General features: G+C 41.7%; 9 protein-coding genes across 9 annotated transcripts; 6 read left to right on the top strand and 3 right to left on the bottom strand.

Moving 5' to 3' along the window:
- Positions 1-17: 17 nt before the first annotated feature.
- On the top strand, positions 18-1564 carry BBOV_IV008390 (uncharacterized protein). Its single transcript, XM_001610711.2, has 4 exons — positions 18-1069; positions 1105-1205; positions 1240-1344; positions 1384-1564. The coding sequence occupies exons 1-4, from the start codon at positions 74-76 to the stop codon at positions 1442-1444; spliced, it is 1263 nt and encodes a 420-aa protein (XP_001610761.1). The 5' UTR covers positions 18-73; the 3' UTR covers positions 1445-1564.
- On the top strand, positions 1558-3553 carry BBOV_IV008385 (uncharacterized protein). Its single transcript, XM_051767123.1, has 10 exons — positions 1558-1772; positions 1835-1930; positions 1968-2032; positions 2071-2155; positions 2193-2365; positions 2403-2487; positions 2523-2602; positions 2642-2725; positions 2760-2987; positions 3023-3553. The coding sequence occupies exons 1-10, from the start codon at positions 1614-1616 to the stop codon at positions 3495-3497; spliced, it is 1530 nt and encodes a 509-aa protein (XP_051623627.1). The 5' UTR covers positions 1558-1613; the 3' UTR covers positions 3498-3553.
- Positions 3554-3758: 205 nt separating this feature from the next.
- BBOV_IV008370 (SNF2 N-terminal domain family protein) lies at positions 3759-7508 on the top strand. Its single transcript, XM_051767172.1, has 6 exons — positions 3759-5848; positions 5883-6230; positions 6268-6400; positions 6436-6572; positions 6611-6644; positions 6707-7508. The coding sequence occupies exons 1-6, from the start codon at positions 3791-3793 to the stop codon at positions 7465-7467; spliced, it is 3471 nt and encodes a 1156-aa protein (XP_051623305.1). The 5' UTR covers positions 3759-3790; the 3' UTR covers positions 7468-7508.
- On the bottom strand, positions 7485-10320 carry BBOV_IV008360 (putative cell division control protein 48). Its single transcript, XM_001610708.2, has 2 exons — positions 10119-10320; positions 7485-9919 (listed from the first exon to the last, which is right to left on the bottom strand). The coding sequence occupies exon 2, from the start codon at positions 9901-9903 to the stop codon at positions 7489-7491; it is 2415 nt and encodes an 804-aa protein (XP_001610758.1). The 5' UTR covers positions 9904-9919; positions 10119-10320; the 3' UTR covers positions 7485-7488.
- Positions 10321-10953: 633 nt separating this feature from the next.
- On the top strand, positions 10954-12901 carry BBOV_IV008350 (uncharacterized protein). Its single transcript, XM_001610707.2, has 2 exons — positions 10954-12816; positions 12851-12901. The coding sequence occupies exons 1-2, from the start codon at positions 11251-11253 to the stop codon at positions 12884-12886; spliced, it is 1602 nt and encodes a 533-aa protein (XP_001610757.1). The 5' UTR covers positions 10954-11250; the 3' UTR covers positions 12887-12901.
- Positions 12902-13151: 250 nt separating this feature from the next.
- BBOV_IV008340 (LSM domain family protein) lies at positions 13152-13766 on the top strand. Its single transcript, XM_001610706.1, has 2 exons — positions 13152-13388; positions 13454-13766. The coding sequence occupies exons 1-2, from the start codon at positions 13163-13165 to the stop codon at positions 13729-13731; spliced, it is 504 nt and encodes a 167-aa protein (XP_001610756.1). The 5' UTR covers positions 13152-13162; the 3' UTR covers positions 13732-13766.
- A 384-nt stretch (positions 13767-14150) lies between these two features.
- Positions 14151-15566, top strand: BBOV_IV008330 (uncharacterized protein). Its single transcript, XM_001610705.2, has 5 exons — positions 14151-14314; positions 14380-14520; positions 14560-14597; positions 14640-15464; positions 15500-15566. Exons 1-5 carry the CDS (start codon positions 14216-14218, stop codon positions 15561-15563), a joined length of 1167 nt encoding a protein of 388 aa, XP_001610755.2. The 5' UTR covers positions 14151-14215; the 3' UTR covers positions 15564-15566.
- Positions 15567-15601: 35 nt separating this feature from the next.
- BBOV_IV008320 (Choline/ethanolamine kinase family protein) lies at positions 15602-16886 on the bottom strand. Its single transcript, XM_001610704.2, has 4 exons — positions 16239-16886; positions 16134-16203; positions 15997-16099; positions 15602-15962 (listed from the first exon to the last, which is right to left on the bottom strand). The coding sequence occupies exons 1-4, from the start codon at positions 16856-16858 to the stop codon at positions 15616-15618; spliced, it is 1140 nt and encodes a 379-aa protein (XP_001610754.1). The 5' UTR covers positions 16859-16886; the 3' UTR covers positions 15602-15615.
- A 726-nt stretch (positions 16887-17612) lies between these two features.
- On the bottom strand, positions 17613-19063 carry BBOV_IV008310 (Choline/ethanolamine kinase family protein). The gene is made up of 4 exons (XM_001610703.2): positions 18244-19063; positions 18139-18208; positions 18003-18102; positions 17613-17967 (listed from the first exon to the last, which is right to left on the bottom strand). The coding sequence occupies exons 1-4, from the start codon at positions 18912-18914 to the stop codon at positions 17618-17620; spliced, it is 1191 nt and encodes a 396-aa protein (XP_001610753.1). The 5' UTR covers positions 18915-19063; the 3' UTR covers positions 17613-17617.
- Positions 19064-19124: the final 61 nt, after the last annotated feature.

Here is a 19124-nt window from a genome sequence, read left to right as displayed (position 1 = left end):
GCAAATATGTCATAAAGACATTCATAAATGTTTAATTTGTATATAATGGGTGTTATATTCGCTTACGCAAAGAATGGGAAATGTTATTGGTGTTGACTGCAGTTACGCGTCCAAAAAACTATTAGACAGGTTTTTTGTTACAGTAGTATTAACCAACAAAGATGATGAAAGATGTTTTGATGGTAGTTTGGCAAACTGTCGGTTTATTTCATTCTGCGATTTGCCAATACCAATTACACAAAATGGCAACACATACCGTTTTCTAACTGTGGATTCAGATGATGCCGAAACTGCGATCCATTTGCTTTCTAACTACCGTCATAAGGTAAAACGCGTAACATTTTGTGGTTCCCCAGCCACTTCTATTTTGACTACTGTGGAATCCTTATTACCCAATTCGGTAATCAGTGAATGTGAATATGAAACTTGTTTGCACTTAGGGAAGTCTTTATTTGGTCATTCTGAAGGCAATCTTTTTTCTGTTGACGATGCAGGGAATTTGACCGAACTGAACGAAGCATTTATCAATGGCAAAGGGCATATACATGCCGCCGTTCATTCCCATGGATCTTATTTTTTGTATCCAGGTGCTAATGAGCCTTATTCATATTTATGCCACTCTGTCATTGGATATTCTGCGGTGTTTGCTATCTATAATATGTTTCTTTTGCGCTACGTTAGCAATGAAGCATCTAGAGTATACATATCGGAAATAGGTGATCTCGCTTCTCGTGGTTCTAGTGCTTCTTGTGACATGCTTGTGGAAAATATATATGGCGGTGCTTGTGAATCGATTGGTTTATCTGGGAAAATGCTGGCATCGTCATTTGGGAAATTACACAAAAGACCTGAATTATGGATGGATAATTCCTTTGCCGAATCCAAGAGTGAGCAACACGTTCCAGCTTCCCACCCTCATAGTGGATGCACCCCAAATCCAAATGATTTAAATGAATTGCAAACGAAACAAAGCGATGCGAATATAATGGACGATCATAATGCTTTCAATTTGTCATGTAATCCTGAAAATGAGGAAGACGAAAACAGTCATATTAGAAATTTGAGAGACGTAAGTTCATGCCATCTCGTGGTAACAGTTAACAGTATGTAAAAGAGGAAGACCTAGCTCACAGCCTTCTGAAAGTTGTGGTAATTAACGTCACCCAAAATGCTTGTTTGCACGCTAAAATTAAAGGCGTAGACAGGTAAGATAGAAGCGCCATCGTCATCAAGTGTTAGGTTACTATTCTCGGGGCTTCTTTTCGATTCGCAATGGTTTCGTCAAATGGCCAAATCATACGTAAACCGTTGGTCTAATTGTTCTTTTACAATGCTGGTATACAGGTACGCTGACAATTAATAATTTACGCATTCTTATCGCAGCAATTCCGAATTTTTCGCATCACTGGGTGCGTCTGAATGGGTTCCTAACATAAATAATTGATAATATTTTACTTTGTATAGATGTGTAGAGCCACGTTTTCTGTCCCCGTTTAACTCAGCAGTAGGGGCAATCCGCTATATATGTACATCCAGTAGACAATATCTACGTGCTTCAATATTTAAATGTGATGATGTATGGATAAAATGTGATTCCAGCATTTAAAGTGCCCATGTTGACAACATCGGCATCCGTTATCCATTTTGCCTACCGTAAGGTAGGCAGCTTAACGAGAACTGCCGTAGGCTATGCTAGTTTACGCAGGAAATCGTCTATCGCATCATCTTCGTTGAATTCAGCAGAAGGTGTTATCAGATGTGTTGAGGAGTTGGTATGTTTGTGCAACCGATGCTATTATTTACTCCATTTGTACTTCATTCATTAATATTGCAGGCGCTTGAGAATTGCACATGTTCTTTTACGGCTCAAGCTACTAGTGATATGTTTAGGAATGCTTCGTACGACATGACTCCACTTCAGTTACTCCGGGTATATAGAAACTAGGAAGTTCAATATAACAATCTAGGGTATCAACGCATACGCTCAAATAGGTTTTTGTAATAAAACCATACTAGTAAGTATATCGGATGCGTATGTTTACGGGGTTTTTGTTAATTAGAAAGTTGCAGGATGCACAAATTTAGTATGACATCTCCAAGGTACATTGCCCAACTTGTGACTCTTTTAAGGCGCCATAATATTACGCACCCCTCCGTAAGTAACTTTACGATATTCAATAACTTTGTCAAAGGTGGTTGACCCTGTTTTATCAGCTGTGAAAGCTCAGTTGCATAACTATGTGGTTGAACTTCCGGAGCTGATTGCAAACTCCGTTTATTTGGGCATGACAGATCAGGATCAAATCGAGATGTATCGTACCCAGGCATTATTACACATAACGGAGCTCGGATCACGTTCCATTAGGTAGCTTCTACTTGTCTATGATCGATTTAATGTTTAGATGTGCGGAGGCCATGTCTAGGTTGAGAAGTGATAAGTGTTCTTTTATAGATCGCGTATTGGAAGAATACGTTCCAAGGCTAACTGTAATTTATATATCTGAACCATATAACGTTATCAGGAACTTAAATGGAAACAGCTGCTCTACTTGGTTGCGGCGGCTGGTCGCTACAAAAATAGCGAAGCATCTTCCTTAACCATGTAGGTGCTATTTATATGGATCTCAACTTCCAATCTTAGTAACCACCTGGTATCGCATCTGGATGTCATTAGTTTAACTGCTGAAGATATCTCTATGTTATTGAGTGTGCAAAGGTCTTTAGGGTATGTTAACTGATTCTCTGAAAACCAATTGTAGCGTGGTGGTGCCCAAGCTTGTAGATGTCGTGATAAACTCCATGGAACTATTACTAAAAGATCCTGAGTACACCAAGGGGATGCTGGCATATCATATATATATGTTGTGTTTGCTTGGTTACTCTGATAGTTTAACTCTACTGGAGATGATACAACGCATTGTTCATAGTGACTACGCCACAGCATCGCAGTCACTGCACCTGATTTACGCAATATCTTTGATGAATAAGTAAGTTGGGTATAGACATTTACATATTCAACCAGGGCCCATGGAAAGAAAATTGTTACTGAAGACCGTTTCAACTCCTTGTTGAACCATTTGGATTCCTGTTACAGGCATCTCACTCTGAAGCAGCAGCGTGAACTACATGAAGCTTTGGCATCCTTTAATACAGATGAGGGGCTACCTGTAGGGCTCTCTACGTTCTTCTCCTCTAAGATCGTTACCTCGTTGCCTACGATGTGTAAGAGCGACTCCGAGCATCATCTTGGCTCGATTGGGGGACTAAGCTATCTATATTTACATAATGGCAACGGCGGTGACACTGCGTTGGTGTGTGTGAATGACTCTGGGACTCTAACCACATTGGACAAGGGAACCAGTGTTTCCCTCAGTCCATCGATGAGACAATACGTATATACATTGGAGCACCTTCTTTGTAAGCATAAGAATGCCCACCAAACCACGAAGGTAGAATACAATGTCCATAACCATCTACGAGATCAGTTGGTATTGTGACTTATCGGATTTATTAACCTTCAATCGCATATGGCAATTCTACTTGTATTAATGGCGATAGAATATACTAGGATTCCACACACCGCATTAATATAATTATATACAATTTTATCTAATTGATTAAATGCCATTTATGATTTTACATCGTTTGTGGTGTCCCATTTATTAATTTCCCCCCTCTGTGCAAGCACTGGAGTAGCCTAGGGCATCTATGGCTTAAATACACCGTTTGACTGTCGTGAAGACAGTTGTTTTTATCATTTGCCATTACTGTGTGTCATTTTCACGGCAGAATGGCGAACGGCGATCATATTGCCTCCGGTGGAGATGGCACAAAACCTTCCTCTGATATTCCGTTGTCTCCTCCAACTGCAGTGTCTAATGCAAGCTTATTACACAAGCTATTACATGAAGATCATTTTGTTGATGACATATTAGCTAACAGTCGTAAGACTTTTTCAAAAGGTGCTTCAAGTTCCAAGGCCAGTGCTGCTAACAGGAAAAAGAATGCTGAGGTGACGCAGCAGCCTAAAAACCTCGTTGGTACTGCAAAGCCGTATCAATTAGAGGGTTTGCGTTGGTTAGTTGGCCTATACGATCGTAATATGAACGGTATATTGGCTGATGAAATGGGTTTGGGTAAGACATTCCAGACCATTAGTTTGTTGGCTTATCTCAAGGAAAGTCGTGGTATAGACGGTCTTCATTTAGTTATAGCTCCTAAATCTACTATTGGCAATTGGATTAATGAAATTAATCGTTTTTGTCCCGACTTGCGTGTTCTGAAATTTATTGGAAACAAGGAAGAACGTTCATATATGGTTAGTCATGAATTGGATTCTTCCAAGTACGACGTGATAGTCACATCATACGAGACATGCTGTAAGGCCAAAAATGCGCTATCCAAGTTGCAATTTCACTACATTATCATAGACGAAGCCCATCGCATTAAAAATGAAGAATCTAAGCTAAGTGAAGTGGTTCGTGTATTTCATACTGAATACCGCCTCTTGATTACCGGTACTCCATTGCAAAATAATTTGAAGGAGTTATGGGCTTTACTTAACTTCTTGTTTCCGGAGGTTTTTGCTTCTTCTGAAGAATTTGAAGCTGAGTTTGACTTGGTGGGTCCCAAGGACCTATCTCAGGAAGAGCGTGAATCTAGGAATTTGCGTATTGTAGCTCGTCTACATGAGATATTGCGTCCATTTATGTTACGTCGTTCCAAGAAGGACGTGCTTACTGATATGCCGCCAAAGACTGAGTTGTTGCTTATGATTCCTTTAAGTGCGATGCAAAAGAGGTTGTATAAGGATCTCCTTCGTCGTACAGTTCCTGATTTAGGTGCTGAGGACAGCCATTCCTCTGTAGTTAAGGTGCAGCTGTTAAATTTAGCCATGCAACTTCGAAAAGCCTGTAACCATCCATATTTGTTTGAAGGTTGGGAAGATCGCGATGCCGATCCCTTTGGCGAACATCTGGTTGAGAATGCCGGTAAATTGAACGTCGTTGACAAGTTGTTAAGACGGCTTCTCAAGGCCAATTCACGTATATTGATTTTTTCTCAGATGGCTCGTATGTTAGACATTTTGGAGGACTACTGTCGTATGCGTGGTTATAGTTATTTCCGCATTGACGGTAACACCTCTGGTGAGGAACGTGACGATCAAATATCGTCTTTTAACGATCCTAACAGTGAGGTCAGCATTTTCTTGTTATCAACTCGTGCTGGTGGTTTGGGTATTAATCTAGCCACTGCTGATGTCGTCATTCTTTACGACAGTGATTGGAACCCTCAAGTTGATCTTCAGGCTATTGACCGTGCGCATCGTATAGGTCAATCAAAGACAGTTCACGTGTATCGTTTGGTTCACGAATACACTATCGAGGAGAAGATTATAGAGCGTGCTACCATTAAATTACAACTAGACTCTGCTGTTATTCAAAGTGGTCGTATGGGACAAAAGGAGCTTTTAGAAATGGTTCAATTTGGTGCTGGTCACGTTTTTAAGGCTGGTGATGAAGAGATTACAGAGGCTGACCTTGACGTAATTTTGAGCAAGGGTTTGGAACGTGCCACCATGTTGAACGACAAATTGAAGGCTCATACAGGGAAGGCTTTGCTCGACTTTTCCACTAATAATTCAAGTCAGCAACTTTATGATTACGAGACACTTGAGGCTACAAATAAGGAGGATCAGGTGGCTTGGGACGAGCTTGTCGCATTGCGTGTTCAGGACGAGGTTTTACATGAGCGTGATATACGTCGTCGTATGCGTATGACAGCTGCTAGGCTGGCTGAAGCCGATGCTGCTCGCTTTGCTCGTTTTAACAAGCATCCTCCATTCCAGGTATGCACTATTATAGTTGAATCATGTATCATAGGACTGGCAATTTTTTGACAAGGCTGAGATTTCTAGAATAGACCAGCTTGAGCAGGAGCAAGGTGAAATAGATGAAGAATTACGTGCTAAACGTGATCAGCTTCTTTCAGAGGGTTTTGCCGACTGGAATAAGAGGCATTTTGCTGCTTTTATAAGGGCCAATGCTGCTTACAGTCGTTATGACATTGAGTCTATCGCAAACAGCATCAAATCCAAATCTCCTGAGGAGGTAAAGCGTTACAGTAAGGTTTTCTGGGAGAAGTACAAGCAAATGTCCGATTGGGGTAAATACATAAAGCGCATAGAGCAGGGTGAAGAATCCCTTTTGAAGCGCAATATACTACACCAGGTATATTTGTCACGTCTTAACTTATCATGTCCTTCAGATGATTGTGGCTAAGCAGAAGCTGATTAAGTGTCCTTGGGTCAACACCGATCTTGCGTTAACTTCTCATCGTGGCAAATGTCCTTATACGGAAGAGGAGGACCGTTGGATTCTTAACGTGGTTGCTATTCTAGGTAGGCATTTATACTCTAAGATATATCCTTTGTAGGTTACGACCAATGGGATGATATTGCTGAGTTATCTCGTCTAGATCCTCGTTGGCAATTTGACTCATTCCTACACACTCGTTCACCCAACGACTTTATGAAGCGCGCTGACTATATAATCAAATATATCGCAAGAGAGGTTTGTTTATTATTAGTGTGTTTTACATTGTATTGCAGAATGCCCGTAGTAGCGGGGTTGAGCGTGCTAAGCGTCGCCGAACTAAAACTGAGGCTCCTTCTGAAAAATGACTGACGATGGTGATTGGATCCTAGTTTCAAGTAAACGTGATATTCGGCGTGCTAATGTATCCTTAAGCCGAAGTCTGGTTAAGGACGAGGCCGTATGCCGCGAAGTACGTGATCGTATTGTTCAATCTGTATCGGTTACAATATCAAATGGTCGTCTTTTTTTAGCATCTTTGTTGAAGCGTCTGCGTATATATCAGGGTTCCAGTTCATTCCATCGTATGGTTGCTCTGGGTATTGGCTCTCCAACAGCTCTTAGCTTACCTTTAACACAGGCTTGCTGTTATCAATTGGCTGTATGTCTAGTTGTTCGTGATATCTTTGACGTTGAAAACGTGGATGTATTTGACCCTATTATGGATGCCAACGATGTGGAGGCATGCCGATCTCTACTTTTCGAATATCGTAGCAGCATTCCGGATCTCGGTGAAATCTGCCGTGACGTTTATGAGCTGAGTGACGAAGAGTCGGTTGCTGATGATCTCCCACATTTAATTCTTTGGATGCCTCATTGCGAGGCATCTTTGTACAAAGCCGTGCTGCTTGCTATTGATGCTGGCGAGGATCCTTTGTGTGCTGCTGAGACTTTAGCGGGCCATAGCCGGCATAGCCCACGTAGCCGCTACAATCTTTCGAATGTGGTTTTAGTTGGCAACTCGCTAAAGCAATATGTGGGAGACAATCGGTTGCCCGAACACCTAGTTGAGCGTGTTGTGGAGGTTGCCCTTCCTTCATTCGCTCCATTTCCACAGGCATTTGGCGACACATATATAACACGATTCAGATAATGTAACATGATTTAGTTTTGTTTATGCGTATAAATCATCGTCATCATCGACGACATCCATATGGTTATTGGTTTCATTGTCATCTGGCCAGTCTATATCGATTTCATCTCCTCCGGCACCCCTGGTTTTGTAGAGTGGGTCGAATTTGTTCCTGAAGTTGTCGAATTTGGCCAAATCAGTGGAGGTTACCGAATGCCTTGCATTTGCCAGACCTTCCTGGAAGTGCTTACGTTGTATTTCATAAGTGAAATCCGGTGTACCTTCTGTGGGTGTCTTGCCATGTTTCTCCTCATATGCAATGGCGTCCCTGATAGCGGATCTGGCTGCAATTTGGCACATTTCTGCTAGATCGGCACCTGAGAAGCCAGCTGTTTTTTGGGCAAGGTATGAAATGGGCACATTATCAGCCACTGGTGACTTGCGCAAGAGTGCGTTCAAAATTGACACCCTAGCTGGCAGATCTGGCAGCGGGATATATATGAGCTGGTCGAGCCTTCCGGGCCTCAGCAATGCTTCATCTAGTAAATTCGGCCTGTTGGTAGCTCCTATGAAGAAGATGTTCTTTTTGGCTGACACACCATCGATTTCTGTCAGGAGTTGATTCATTACACGGTCACCTGCCACGGTTCCTTCACCTGCACCACCACTTCTAGCTGCACCTATGGAATCCAGCTCATCAAAGAAAAGCACACAAGGTGCTGAAGTCCTGGCCTTGTCGAAAACTTCACGTACATTCGCTTCGGATTCGCCAAACCACATAGTCAGTAGTTCGGGCCCCTTGATTGATATGAAGTTAGCGCTGCATTCAGAAGCCACGGCTTTGGCCAACAGAGTCTTACCACAACCTGGAGGGCCGTAGAACAACACACCTCTGCTTGGTGACATGCCAAACTTTTCGAACTTTTCTGGGTGTTCTATTGGGTATAGAATCATTTCTCTCAAACTGTTCTTCACTGACTCCAAACCTCCAATATCATCCCACTTGACGTTGGGAATCTCCACTACGGTCTCACGCAGTGATGATGGGTTACATGTAGCAATTGCGGCGTTAAAATGCTCCTGTGTGACTGCCATTGAATCAAGAATAGCAGTATCGATAGTGTCTTCTTCTAGGTCAATGGCTCCCATCTTCTCCCTGATACACCCAAGTGCTGCTTCTGTACACAATTGAGCGAGGTCAGCTCCGACAAAACCGTGTGAATTTGCTGCCAGTTCTTCCAATTTTACTTCAGGAGCAAGTTTCATATTCCTGGTATGGATTTTCAAGATCTCCAGTCTTCCGGTATCATCAGGGACGCCAATGTCAATCTCCTTGTCGAACCTACCAAACCTTCTAAGTGCCGGGTCTATGGAGTTCTGTCTGTTGGTGGCTGCAATGACTACCACTTGCCCCCTGCCTTTTAGACCGTCCATAAGGGTCAATAGCTGTGAAACAACTCTTCTTTCAACTTCACCGTTGGTTTTCTCCCTCTTTGGGGCTATAGAATCCACTTCATCGATAAAGATGATAGCTGGCGCATTCTTCTCAGCCTCAGCAAAAGCTCTCCTAAGGTTCGATTCAGCTTCACCTGCCATTTTACTCATTACTTCTGGTCCATTGATAAGGAAGAAGTAAGCTCCGGTTTCGTTGGCAACGGCCCTTGCGATGAGTGTCTTTCCAGACCCCGGAGGACCGTAGAGCAATACACCACGGGGCGGTTTGACACCTAATGTTTTGAACAGCCCTGGGTGCCTCAATGGCAATTCTATCATTTCTCTAATTTGTGCCATCTGCCTCCTACAGCCTCCAATATCATCATAACCCACGTCATCCAGTTTTTCCTCTTCATCGCGTTTGATAGGATCACCTTCATGATAAATCACGGTATCGGGTGCCACTATACAGTACTCTCCGGGGTCTACCTCTACTACTTTGAACTCAACTGCCTTGAAGGCACCCCTAACTAAAAAGAGGTCACCCTTCTTCACTGGACGGTAGCTTTCCAAGAAGTAGGGTTTGAGATAAACATCAAAAAGCGCATCCCTTGAGAGTCCTTCCACGGTATCGTCCAGAGGCAAGACTTGGATCTTTTTACCATAAGGTACATCGGAGCACGGCGCGATCCTAACGAAGTCTCCAAGCATAACCCTGAGGTTTTTGCGAACAATTTTGTTCATGCGCACTTTCCCTTCATCCAGGTCCTTATCAGCCAATACGATGCAAACTGTAGTGTGTCTTTTTTTACCCTTGAGCATTACAGTGTCACCCCTGAACAACCCAAGTTCTTCAATACGGTTTGGGTGCAATGATACCACAGAGTTATCATCGTTAATGGCTTCTTCCACGAGAAGTCTATTGAGATACTTTTTTTTGGCAGCATCTAGGCCATCACCGTCCGAAGCCACTCCTCGTCCCTCAATATCACCCAACGCCGCTGGTTCATTTGGACTTGCCATTGTTACTTGCCTTAAGCTATAAATGATTAGAACATATGGTTTTATATGTAATAATAGTACCACGTTACATAACGATGCAAAATGGCAACCGCCACACTAATGTATGTGATACACATCAAGTAGACAGAGACGCCAAACATCACAAACAGCATAAATAATATCAACTTCCATTGTACAACCACTGCTATATGAACCGGGTTCGTGATGGGACTTACCTATTAAGCAACAATATGTAGAATACGATCCGCTATGGGCAACCTGCACCGCCCGGCAAACGCAGTAGGACTACACACGTTGTATTTGGTGATAATTGCATAAACTATGGGTGGTATAAACCACAATGAAATCAATGATAGAGTATATGAGCGTAATTGTACAAATTTAGGGGATAAAATAGCAACACATGGCCATATTAGTTGTCCCCCTTTAGGGGTACTGCTATAGAATCCCCATAGGAGGAAAAGCGATAAAGACATTAATTATTTTCCTTCGCTATTATATAGGCCTTCTAAAAGTATTCATATTTGTATTGGTGCAATACGTTGAGTTAGATCCTAGTGGTTTGTTTGATGTGCATATCTACGGGTGTTGTTCGTTATATTCCTCTGGCACTAAGATATGCTAACTAATGTCCATTTCAATGCTTTGTTATATCTATAATAGTGAATTGTTAGTGTATATCACATATACTACCTGATAATTCCGATGATATACCTGATTTGGTAAAACGGATATACCTTGGTTATACTGTTACATTAATAAACGCAATTATATTGCCTTCAACTTGCGTTTCAGTATCATATTCGATGTGTATTAATACATATGTTCGCTGCATCATTGCCATTGTAGATGGTTGCTACACATGGCCTGTATTAAGTTTTATTGTATGCTATTGATAATCGTGCTATAAATATTTATAACATCTATTCTATGATTGATTGAATATAAGGTGATTTATGTTATTGGCAGCACCGGTAGGCGCACCGCGTTACCACACACTACCATTCATGATAGATTAGGTTTCTATCATCAATTCAGAAAAGGCATCATACAATTGTTATTATACATCGCCATTATTTGAATATTTGAATTCATGGTGGTGATGTGAGTATAATTTTTTGTCTTACACACTTTATCTCCTTGCGTCGTTTGGCGCCCAGTGGGCTGGTTGATAATAACTCACGGGTATTCACTTGGCTCATGGGCGCATTTTGCCATGTTTAGTGATAACATAGACCCTTGTCACTGAGGTGTAACTACTTATGCATCTTGGTGTCTATTTCATTGAGTCTGTATATTTTAGATAATTTTAACAGGAATATAAATAGTCCATGATTGACGTTTACAATGGCTGAGCGTGTCCATTTCTTTCGTTGCATGAGTGGCTTATGCACTCGGCGAAAGTGCGTATCACAGGTAACGGAGCCTTCTGTGGTATCTACTTCGTCTGAAATACCTTTTGAGAAGAAGCTGGAGAGTCGTACATTACCTTTAAATGAGACTTTGGTCTTGCCTTTGGAGGTTGCTCCTGCTGTAGATGCAGTTTCTATACCGCCATGTTCACATCGATCAGCTTCGTTGGATGCCCCTGTGCATAAGGATGTATCTCCATTGGTAACCGACGATGTCTATGACCCGTTGATTATGAGTTTTTCTCCACGGGTATCACGTCGTAGTATGGACTCCGCCCCTGTTAAGCCTAAGGCTGTGGATAATATCCACAAAGACTCCAACACCATAACACCAAAGGTTGGCGGATCAACTGATGGAAGTGGTTTATGGTACAGTGATCCTGTATTCAACAATGTTAGCAAGAAGGACGGTACAGATGCTCATCTATCTCTCGGTGGTCATTTAACCGCCTTGGATGAATCACAATCAACAGATGTACCTGCCAATCGATCTGAAGCTAATGGTGAGCACTGTGAATCCAGTTTACGTTATTATGAACTGATGAGTCACTATATTACTGACGACTGGAGTAGTTTGAATTCTCGTGTATATGACGCTTTGTTGCAATATTTCATGGGTTCTGACCCCCAGGCTAATCGCAATGTATCTAAGGAATGGGCTGATAACGTTCGTTTATTGATGAATCGTAAGACTGCGAAGATTGTGAATGCTTTCAAGTCTGCTTATGACGGCCAGCTAGCTTTTGAATCATCGTATATGATATGCCAATCTGTATTTACAGCACAGAAAAGCATGCGCATTGACTTGGTATTGCGAGCTAAGTTATTACCAGTTTGTGCTAATTTTCGGAACACTTTACAGTATACATTCAACTACACGGCTCGCAATGTTGTTCCTGGGCAGCCTATTTATCAGCCCACCTATGCTAACAAGTTTGTGTTTGATTGTCTAAAGCGTTATTCTCGTCGTACGGTGTCCTTTACACGTGATGTATCGTCTATTCACGGTGACGACTTGCACGTGGCTGCTCCTGAATCGGTTAGTCAGGTTTGTGAGGGTGATTCTATCGAGGTGCCCATAGTGCTAATGAACGCTTTGGGCAATGCTGACATTGAGAGTATCAGCTTCCAGCCATTGCGCGTTCAGCCTGTGGTTGGCGACCCTCAATCATCCCTTGACCGTATGCATCGGGAGTGGTTTACGGTGGGACCCAATTCGCAGTATTTGCAGCAGCTGTTCCCAAGTGACATTGATGAATACATTTTGGTTGAACCTGATATGCTTCAGCCGGAATTGAGCCATCAGCTAACTCAGGTGGCTGGTATTGATGTGATCACATCTCGTTCATTTTATGTCGCTGCCAAACCGGGCAAAATAGTGAAAGCGCAGAACTTCATTGGTCATACAATGGAGGTGATTGATGCTTCTTGCCCAATTGTTTGCATGTTACAACGAGCTGGGATGCAATACGATCGACTGTGTCACGTACAGCTTCGTGTGGTAAGTTTATATGTTTATTTTATAAGATCTACAGGGCGATAACGTTCGCTTCTACACCACTAAGGGATAACAATCCTGTTGTTAACATGTTAATCTAGATTTGTAACCGTTATATTTCGTGATAGTCAGTAAATAGATATGAGCAATGAGTTATAGTGCCTACGGCGGCTCAATCCCATGCACATCTATCCAACAGATGTTCACAAGTTATTTTGTGTAAATTCATGGCATAAAAAGGCCATTTCTATGGGGATGTGTGGATTCTTGTTTAACTAAGAACAGGTTGTAATATTTTACGTATGACTGTTTGTTACACCACCTCCATGGTCGTATATTTGTGTGTATAATGGATGGTGGTAGATTGACGGATCAGGACGACCACCTTAGCAAGCAGCAGTGGATTTGGGTGTTGGAAGACGAGCTCGGTTCCCTCATTTGGGTAACTCTGAGGGATGAGACATCCTATGTTGGTATTTTCAAGAGCTTTGATCAATATGGAAACATATTCTTGACTGATAGTGTTAGGAAGGTCATTGTACAAGCTGAGGGTGTATTTAGTGACGTGTATAATGGTATGTCTAGCTACAGTCTTTAGTTACCAGGATTCTGTGTATAAATCGGTTAATAGTATATACAGGTAATTTGATCATCCGTGGTGAGAGTATTGCTTATTTTTGTTCGCTTGATGCTGAGTCATATTTGAATACTTTTAAATACGACGGTGCGTTTGATTGCGCACGTATTCGTAAAATCGCACGTAAACGGGGTAATGCGCCATCTATTCCTTCCACCATTTCCCCTTTGCGCTATATACCACTAGATGATGCTTTACGTATGCTTAAGGAATACCAGGATCGCCTACCGGTACGACCTGGTGTTCTTAACGACATGATGGGCAATGACGCATATGTATGACATATAGCCGGTCTAATGTGTTCAGTAGTTTTCATTATATGTTTTTGCGATGTCGCGCCAAATAGGTTAATAGCTGATTCCTTACTAGTGGCACAACAATTCCCGAGATGCAAAGTCATTGCGTAAACGTTTGATTGATCGGTGCAGCGTTATTATATTAGTACTGTAATGAATGCAATGGTTTGTTTTATATTTTGGTGTATCACCACTGTCTGTTACTGGCAGTCTGTCGTCGTGCATTGCCTGCATATATCGAGCATTCTACAACAATGAGAATGATTATAACTAGAATTTGTGCATATGTTCTTCATGTTGAGGAAAAAATATTCTTCAATGGTACAACTTCATTCCCATAGAGCTAGGTACACATAAGTTATGGCAGGGTTGTAAACGCGTAACCGTAGGACGGAAGGTCATATTGTCGATCCTTCCTCAATAGAGGACTTGGATCTACGTCTATGAATAATTTTGTAGATTTTTTGTGATGTGTGTCGCAATGTCTGCATCTACAAAAACGATGGCGAGCACCTTGTACCGAGGTGAGATCCTTCTCACGTCCACCGAGCTCGAGGCATTTCGCGAGGTATGTTTGTGATATTATTGAATGAATTCGGGTTTTTCATTGAGTGCAATTTTATAATTTTGCAGCGTTTGAATCAGCTCTGGGAAGCAGCCGGTGAAGGATCAGGTGTAGAAGTACCATGGAAGCTAACACCTCTGGACGCCGCAGTATCACGCGCTCAGAGTTTGTTACATTCTGACCTGATCGATATGAACGTATCTTTAACGGTAAGTGCTAATTGTTGCGGATTTTAAACATCTATGCAGCCTAAGCGTGAGCGATCATCAAGTAGCATTGCTAAAAAGTGCGTTAAATTTTTCAAAAAATGAATATATGTGATATTTAGGAATGCATTACGTCGTAGTTCATTTTCTGACGTCGTTGACCATGAGACCATTGATGAGGACATAGACTCCTTATTCCAGGAGATAATGGATGAGGAGTTTGATGAAATTGAGAATATCATTGAGCCACATCAATCTGCTTATAAGGATTTGGATGAGACGGTCGATTTCGACTCTGCATCTCCTGTATATCCCTTGTTACATCCAGATGAATCTGTATTACCCAATATGCCGCCATGGGTAGAAAAGTTTCATAATGTTATATCATCTTTGTGTCGTACCAAAAGTGGTAGTCATTTTGTAACTCACCTTGATCTGGAGCTTACGAAGCCATCTGAAGATGAGAATGCACCGGCGTCACTTCCAAAGGTGACTCTTCAATTAGTTCTAGAGAAGCTATTGAAGAACAATTATTCAAATGCCACTGAAGCATTTGCTGAGGTGTATTCCATGTTGTTATCTGTGTTTAAATTTCAGAATCCTGGCACTCAGCTTTGGATGTTTACTCACGATGCCTGTCGTCGTCTGGATACTTTGCGTCGTGACAGTGGCTTGGTAGATTCTGAGGTTGCTAATGTTGGTTACGGTGGTAAGCATCCTCCAGCTCCCATTCAGGTTCCTGTACCTCCAATGCCTGAATCTGTTCCCGTGCCGGTGAAAGCCGTGTCTACAGAGGAGAAACTTCAATTTCAGGATGCTCTAGCTGCATTATCTCCTGAGAACCACGTAGAGCTCTATATCGCATTTGAGAAGTTAGCCGTTTGGCGCAACATAGGCAACGGTGAGATAGAGTTGGATGACGACGCTACTGACCCTAACGTATTCAGGTATTTATTGATAAAAATTAAATTATATGTTACAGGGATATGATGCGATGGGCCAATAGGGCCAACAATAATTACGTAGACCAGAACTCGAGCCTTTAATATAAAACTTAGCGTTCTCTGCGGTTATAATATGGTAAAAGCTGCATATTCATTATAACAGCATCCATCTGTGATCGTTGATAGCTCGTTCTATACGGAAGTTTGCGTAGCGTTTAAAATCGATGTCATGCGTTGAATAGATGCACTGTAGCAACCCCCAAAGTCCCCAAAATATATTGGCGGCCATGAAGAAGGGTTGTATTTCATTATATAGCTTTTCAATTGCCTTTTCCGTAGCATTTTCACCTATATAGTATTTGATGAATCTGCGCTGTTCCTCTTCGTTAGGTATTCTATCCCAATTGCATTCGACACCGCAGTATTCGATGAAATGGTTTGCTATATCGAATCCACGCTCCATGAAGCATGAGTATTCGTAATCAAGGAAAATGACATGATCTGCGGATGTTAACAACAAACACGACGGACGTACCTTCATTTTCGCTAACTAAAACGTTGCCGTTCAACAAATCACAGTGTGTTAACACAACAGGCGATTTCTTTGCAGCACAAACAACTTCCAACCTCTTGATCACCTATAATGTTTGCTAACAGTGAGTAGAAACCTACTTTTCTGATATCTCTTAGGTTGAAGTTGTCTCCGATGATTGGTTCCACCTGTTGGATGTTCTCCAGGCACCTTGGTAAAATTATGAGAAACAACAAAACACTTACAGGTCATAGAACTTCCAGACACTGGCCCAAAGCTGCGACTCAAACTTCAACTCACCGTTCTTCGCTAGGTGTGGATACAATTTCACATAAAGGTCGCGCTGTCCAGGTGTTGCGTGCAACTTGTACAGCTGCTTAGCAATCAACTCCGTGTACTTGAAGCTGTAAAAGTCATCGTCCGATACCACATTGCCGGGCAGCCACTCTTCAATCTGACCACCGTTGAACCGGGCGTAGACATGCTTCGCGAAACCCTGCAGACAAAGGTGGTTCTGGATTATACGCTCATGGGAACGGTCGATAAAACGTTCCGTTTGACGACCGAAAATACGAACAGCTACAATATTACCGTTATCACGGTTAGTCACCTTGTACAAGATATTTGTCCATCCTCCAACGATGAGTACCTTCTCCAGGTAGCTGAATTGATTAATATCCAAATCCCCACTTAGATCTAATCCTTCCACATTTATTCCTAGTTGTTTATGTCCTAGTCTTACTGCATGTGCAATTATTTCCTCATGGCTTAATGGTTCAAGTTCCGTTTTCTCACTTTGTGGAAATGTAGGCTGCGTGGCTCCCAGGAATTCTGCAATGTTTTTTACCGCCTTAGAATCCACCATCTCATATATTAATCAATATTGATGAAGTTCGAATTCGGGTGTGAATGTTTAATTTGACAGGTAAAGCAAATTGATGTGTTTTTATGTGTTGCGTGTATTGTGGTGGGTTAGAGTCCAACGCTAATTAGTCGAACGCTTACAAAAGATATCGGCTTTGAATGCTATCTAGCATATTAAAATACTATCTGTTATTTATCTTCCTTGTTATACAGTGTTATTTAAAAGATGCACTGGGGTGATGTGCAATTATTGCTTTGGTCTCTTACAGTGGCACGTACGTTAGTAAGACATAGACATTAAGGTTATTGGATGGTTATATATCACCGTAATATGGTATTACTATCGCAAATGTCACGAGAATTGGTGTAATACACATTGTATTTTATTATATATTATAATTGAAGAACCATTTGCGTTGCGATCTCTTATTTAAACACTTAAAGGTGCTTCTTCTGTGCGACACACGTGTGTATGTAAGGTATTGATGATATGTGTGGCAGATACGTACCGTCGGTATCCCATACATCGCCCTTGAGTATGTTATGCTGGGTGTATGGATCACATAATCTTCAAATCTTAAATGACTTATTTTGATATGTCACAGTAGATAGTATTACTAATAGCATTCTCATGTTTATCTAACGCTTAATATGTGGTCATTAAACGTATATAACGCTGTCTAGTTAAGCACTCATGTAAACGATGTGATATAATTTGTTTTAAAATGCATTGTTGTAGGTTATTAGTCAATAGCGCTTTCTACTGTTTCGTATAGTTTTTTACATCATCCAAGAAACGCCTAATCCTGTTGATAGAGTAGTGGGCGAAATCAGTGTGGATTGAGGAATACAGGCATTGCAAAAGTGCCCAAAGACCCCAATATATATTTGGAACCAGTAGGAATGGCTGGACTTCCTTGTACAAATCTTCTATCATCTTTTCCGTAGCATTTTCACCAAGGTAGTGGCGTATGAATTCATGTTGTACCGCAGAAGATGGAATTCTGCTTGAATCTGTTTCATAAGCGGCAAACTCCGAGAAGTGAGCGGCTATATCAAATCCACGCTCCATGAAGCATGAGTATTCGTAGTCTAAAAATATAACATTGCCTATGGAAAATGGATTATTGCATGAAATCGGTTACCTGAGGAGTCGATCACAATGTTGCCTTTTGATAAATCACCGTGGCAAAGCACGACAGGAGACATGGCATCATCACAGTAGTCGTGAATTTGTTCCATATGCTACATACAGATATATTGGTTCATTCATTAACTCACTTTTCTGATATCTCTTAGGTTGAAGTTGTCTCCGATGATTGGTTCCACCTGTTGGATGTTCTCCAGGCACCTTGGTAAAATTATGAGAAACAACAAAACACTTACAGGTCATAGAACTTCCAGACACTGGCCCAAAGCTGCGACTCAAACTTCAACTCACCGTTCTTCGCTAGGTGTGGATACAATTTCACATAAAGGTCGCGCTGTCCAGGTGTTGCGTGCAACTTGTACAGCTGCTTAGCAATCAACTCCGTGTACTTGAAGCTGTAAAAGTCATCGTCCGATACCACATTGCCGGGCAGCCACTCTTCAATCTGACCACCGTTGAACCGGGCGTAGACATGCTTCGCGAAACCCTGCAGACAAAGGTGGTTCTGGATTATACGCTCATGGGAACGGTCGATAAAACGTTCCGTTTGACGACCGAAAATACGAACAGCTACAATATTACCGTTATCACGGTTAGTCACCTTGTACAAGATATTTGTATATCCACCTGTTACGGAGCAGATTTCTAGGTTCTTGAACTTGGATATATCTATTTCGCCTTTCAGGTCCAAACCTGTAACATCAAGCTCCAATTGGGGGTTTGCCAAACGAATTACATGGTCCAAAATCTGTTCTTCGGATGGTAGTTCGGGAGAGGTAGGATTATTTAGTGCTGTTGTATTGGATGGTATCTTATCGAGTTTTGAAGCCACTTCATCACATATTCCCGTTATCTCCCAATAAGCAATGCCTTGCGATCGTTTAGGAATGGACCTTGAAAATGCCATGGTTATGAAACGATTGAATGGTTAACATGAATTTGTATCGTTTTTACTACTTTCAGGCTCGTACTAGGGTAGGAGCCGAATGTAGAGCTGTAGATAATATAATATTGCACGCCTAATTACAAATTTTAAGGATCGTTGTAAAAGTGACCCACATTATTGAATGATCAGATCTTACCTGCTCTAGACCTAATTATAGGGGGTGACGTACAA

Source organism: Babesia bovis (assembly GCF_000165395.2).
Source record: "Babesia bovis T2Bo chromosome 4 map unlocalized Chr4_1, whole genome shotgun sequence".
NCBI lineage: Eukaryota > Apicomplexa > Aconoidasida > Piroplasmida > Babesiidae > Babesia > Babesia bovis.
The sequence above is the reverse complement of the archived record's forward strand: the minus strand, read 5'-3'. Positions and strand labels throughout refer to the sequence as shown.

What these genes read in the sequence shown, in the direction of transcription:
- BBOV_IV008390 (XM_001610711.2), top strand. Translation starts at nt 74, where the DNA reads ATGGGAAATGTTATTGGTGTTGACTGCAGTTACGCGTCCAAAAAACTA. An exon ending in ATATTAGAAATTTGAGAGAC is followed by an intron (nt 1,070 to 1,104) that starts GTAAGTTCATGC and finishes AACAGTTAACAG; the next exon opens with TATGTAAAAGAGGAAGACCT. An exon ending in AAAATTAAAGGCGTAGACAG is followed by an intron (nt 1,206 to 1,239) that starts GTAAGATAGAAG and finishes ATCAAGTGTTAG; the next exon opens with GTTACTATTCTCGGGGCTTC.
- BBOV_IV008385 (XM_051767123.1), top strand. Translation starts at nt 1,614, where the DNA reads ATGTTGACAACATCGGCATCCGTTATCCATTTTGCCTACCGTAAGGTA. An exon ending in CTAGTAAGTATATCGGATGC is followed by an intron (nt 2,033 to 2,070) that starts GTATGTTTACGG and finishes AGAAAGTTGCAG; the next exon opens with GATGCACAAATTTAGTATGA. An exon ending in CTCGGATCACGTTCCATTAG is followed by an intron (nt 2,366 to 2,402) that starts GTAGCTTCTACT and finishes TTTAATGTTTAG; the next exon opens with ATGTGCGGAGGCCATGTCTA.
- BBOV_IV008370 (XM_051767172.1), top strand. Translation starts at nt 3,791, where the DNA reads ATGGCGAACGGCGATCATATTGCCTCCGGTGGAGATGGCACAAAACCT. An exon ending in ACAAGCATCCTCCATTCCAG is followed by an intron (nt 5,849 to 5,882) that starts GTATGCACTATT and finishes CATGTATCATAG; the next exon opens with GACTGGCAATTTTTTGACAA. An exon ending in TCAAATATATCGCAAGAGAG is followed by an intron (nt 6,573 to 6,610) that starts GTTTGTTTATTA and finishes ATTGTATTGCAG; the next exon opens with AATGCCCGTAGTAGCGGGGT.
- BBOV_IV008360 (XM_001610708.2), bottom strand. Translation starts at nt 9,903, where the DNA reads ATGGCAAGTCCAAATGAACCAGCGGCGTTGGGTGATATTGAGGGACGA.
- BBOV_IV008350 (XM_001610707.2), top strand. Translation starts at nt 11,251, where the DNA reads ATGGCTGAGCGTGTCCATTTCTTTCGTTGCATGAGTGGCTTATGCACT. An exon ending in GTCACGTACAGCTTCGTGTG is followed by an intron (nt 12,817 to 12,850) that starts GTAAGTTTATAT and finishes TAAGATCTACAG; the next exon opens with GGCGATAACGTTCGCTTCTA.
- BBOV_IV008340 (XM_001610706.1), top strand. Translation starts at nt 13,163, where the DNA reads ATGGATGGTGGTAGATTGACGGATCAGGACGACCACCTTAGCAAGCAG. An exon ending in ATTTAGTGACGTGTATAATG is followed by an intron (nt 13,389 to 13,453) that starts GTATGTCTAGCT and finishes TAGTATATACAG; the next exon opens with GTAATTTGATCATCCGTGGT.
- BBOV_IV008330 (XM_001610705.2), top strand. Translation starts at nt 14,216, where the DNA reads ATGTGTGTCGCAATGTCTGCATCTACAAAAACGATGGCGAGCACCTTG. An exon ending in TCAAGTAGCATTGCTAAAAA is followed by an intron (nt 14,598 to 14,639) that starts GTGCGTTAAATT and finishes TGTGATATTTAG; the next exon opens with GAATGCATTACGTCGTAGTT. An exon ending in ACTGACCCTAACGTATTCAG is followed by an intron (nt 15,465 to 15,499) that starts GTATTTATTGAT and finishes TATATGTTACAG; the next exon opens with GGATATGATGCGATGGGCCA.
- BBOV_IV008320 (XM_001610704.2), bottom strand. Translation starts at nt 16,858, where the DNA reads ATGGTGGATTCTAAGGCGGTAAAAAACATTGCAGAATTCCTGGGAGCC. An exon ending in GTCTGGAAGTTCTATGACCT is followed by an intron (nt 16,204 to 16,238) that starts GTAAGTGTTTTG and finishes AATTTTACCAAG; the next exon opens with GTGCCTGGAGAACATCCAAC. An exon ending in ACCTAAGAGATATCAGAAAA is followed by an intron (nt 16,100 to 16,133) that starts GTAGGTTTCTAC and finishes CAAACATTATAG; the next exon opens with GTGATCAAGAGGTTGGAAGT.
- BBOV_IV008310 (XM_001610703.2), bottom strand. Translation starts at nt 18,914, where the DNA reads ATGGCATTTTCAAGGTCCATTCCTAAACGATCGCAAGGCATTGCTTAT. An exon ending in GTCTGGAAGTTCTATGACCT is followed by an intron (nt 18,209 to 18,243) that starts GTAAGTGTTTTG and finishes AATTTTACCAAG; the next exon opens with GTGCCTGGAGAACATCCAAC. An exon ending in CATTGTGATCGACTCCTCAG is followed by an intron (nt 17,968 to 18,002) that starts GTAACCGATTTC and finishes CATTTTCCATAG; the next exon opens with GCAATGTTATATTTTTAGAC.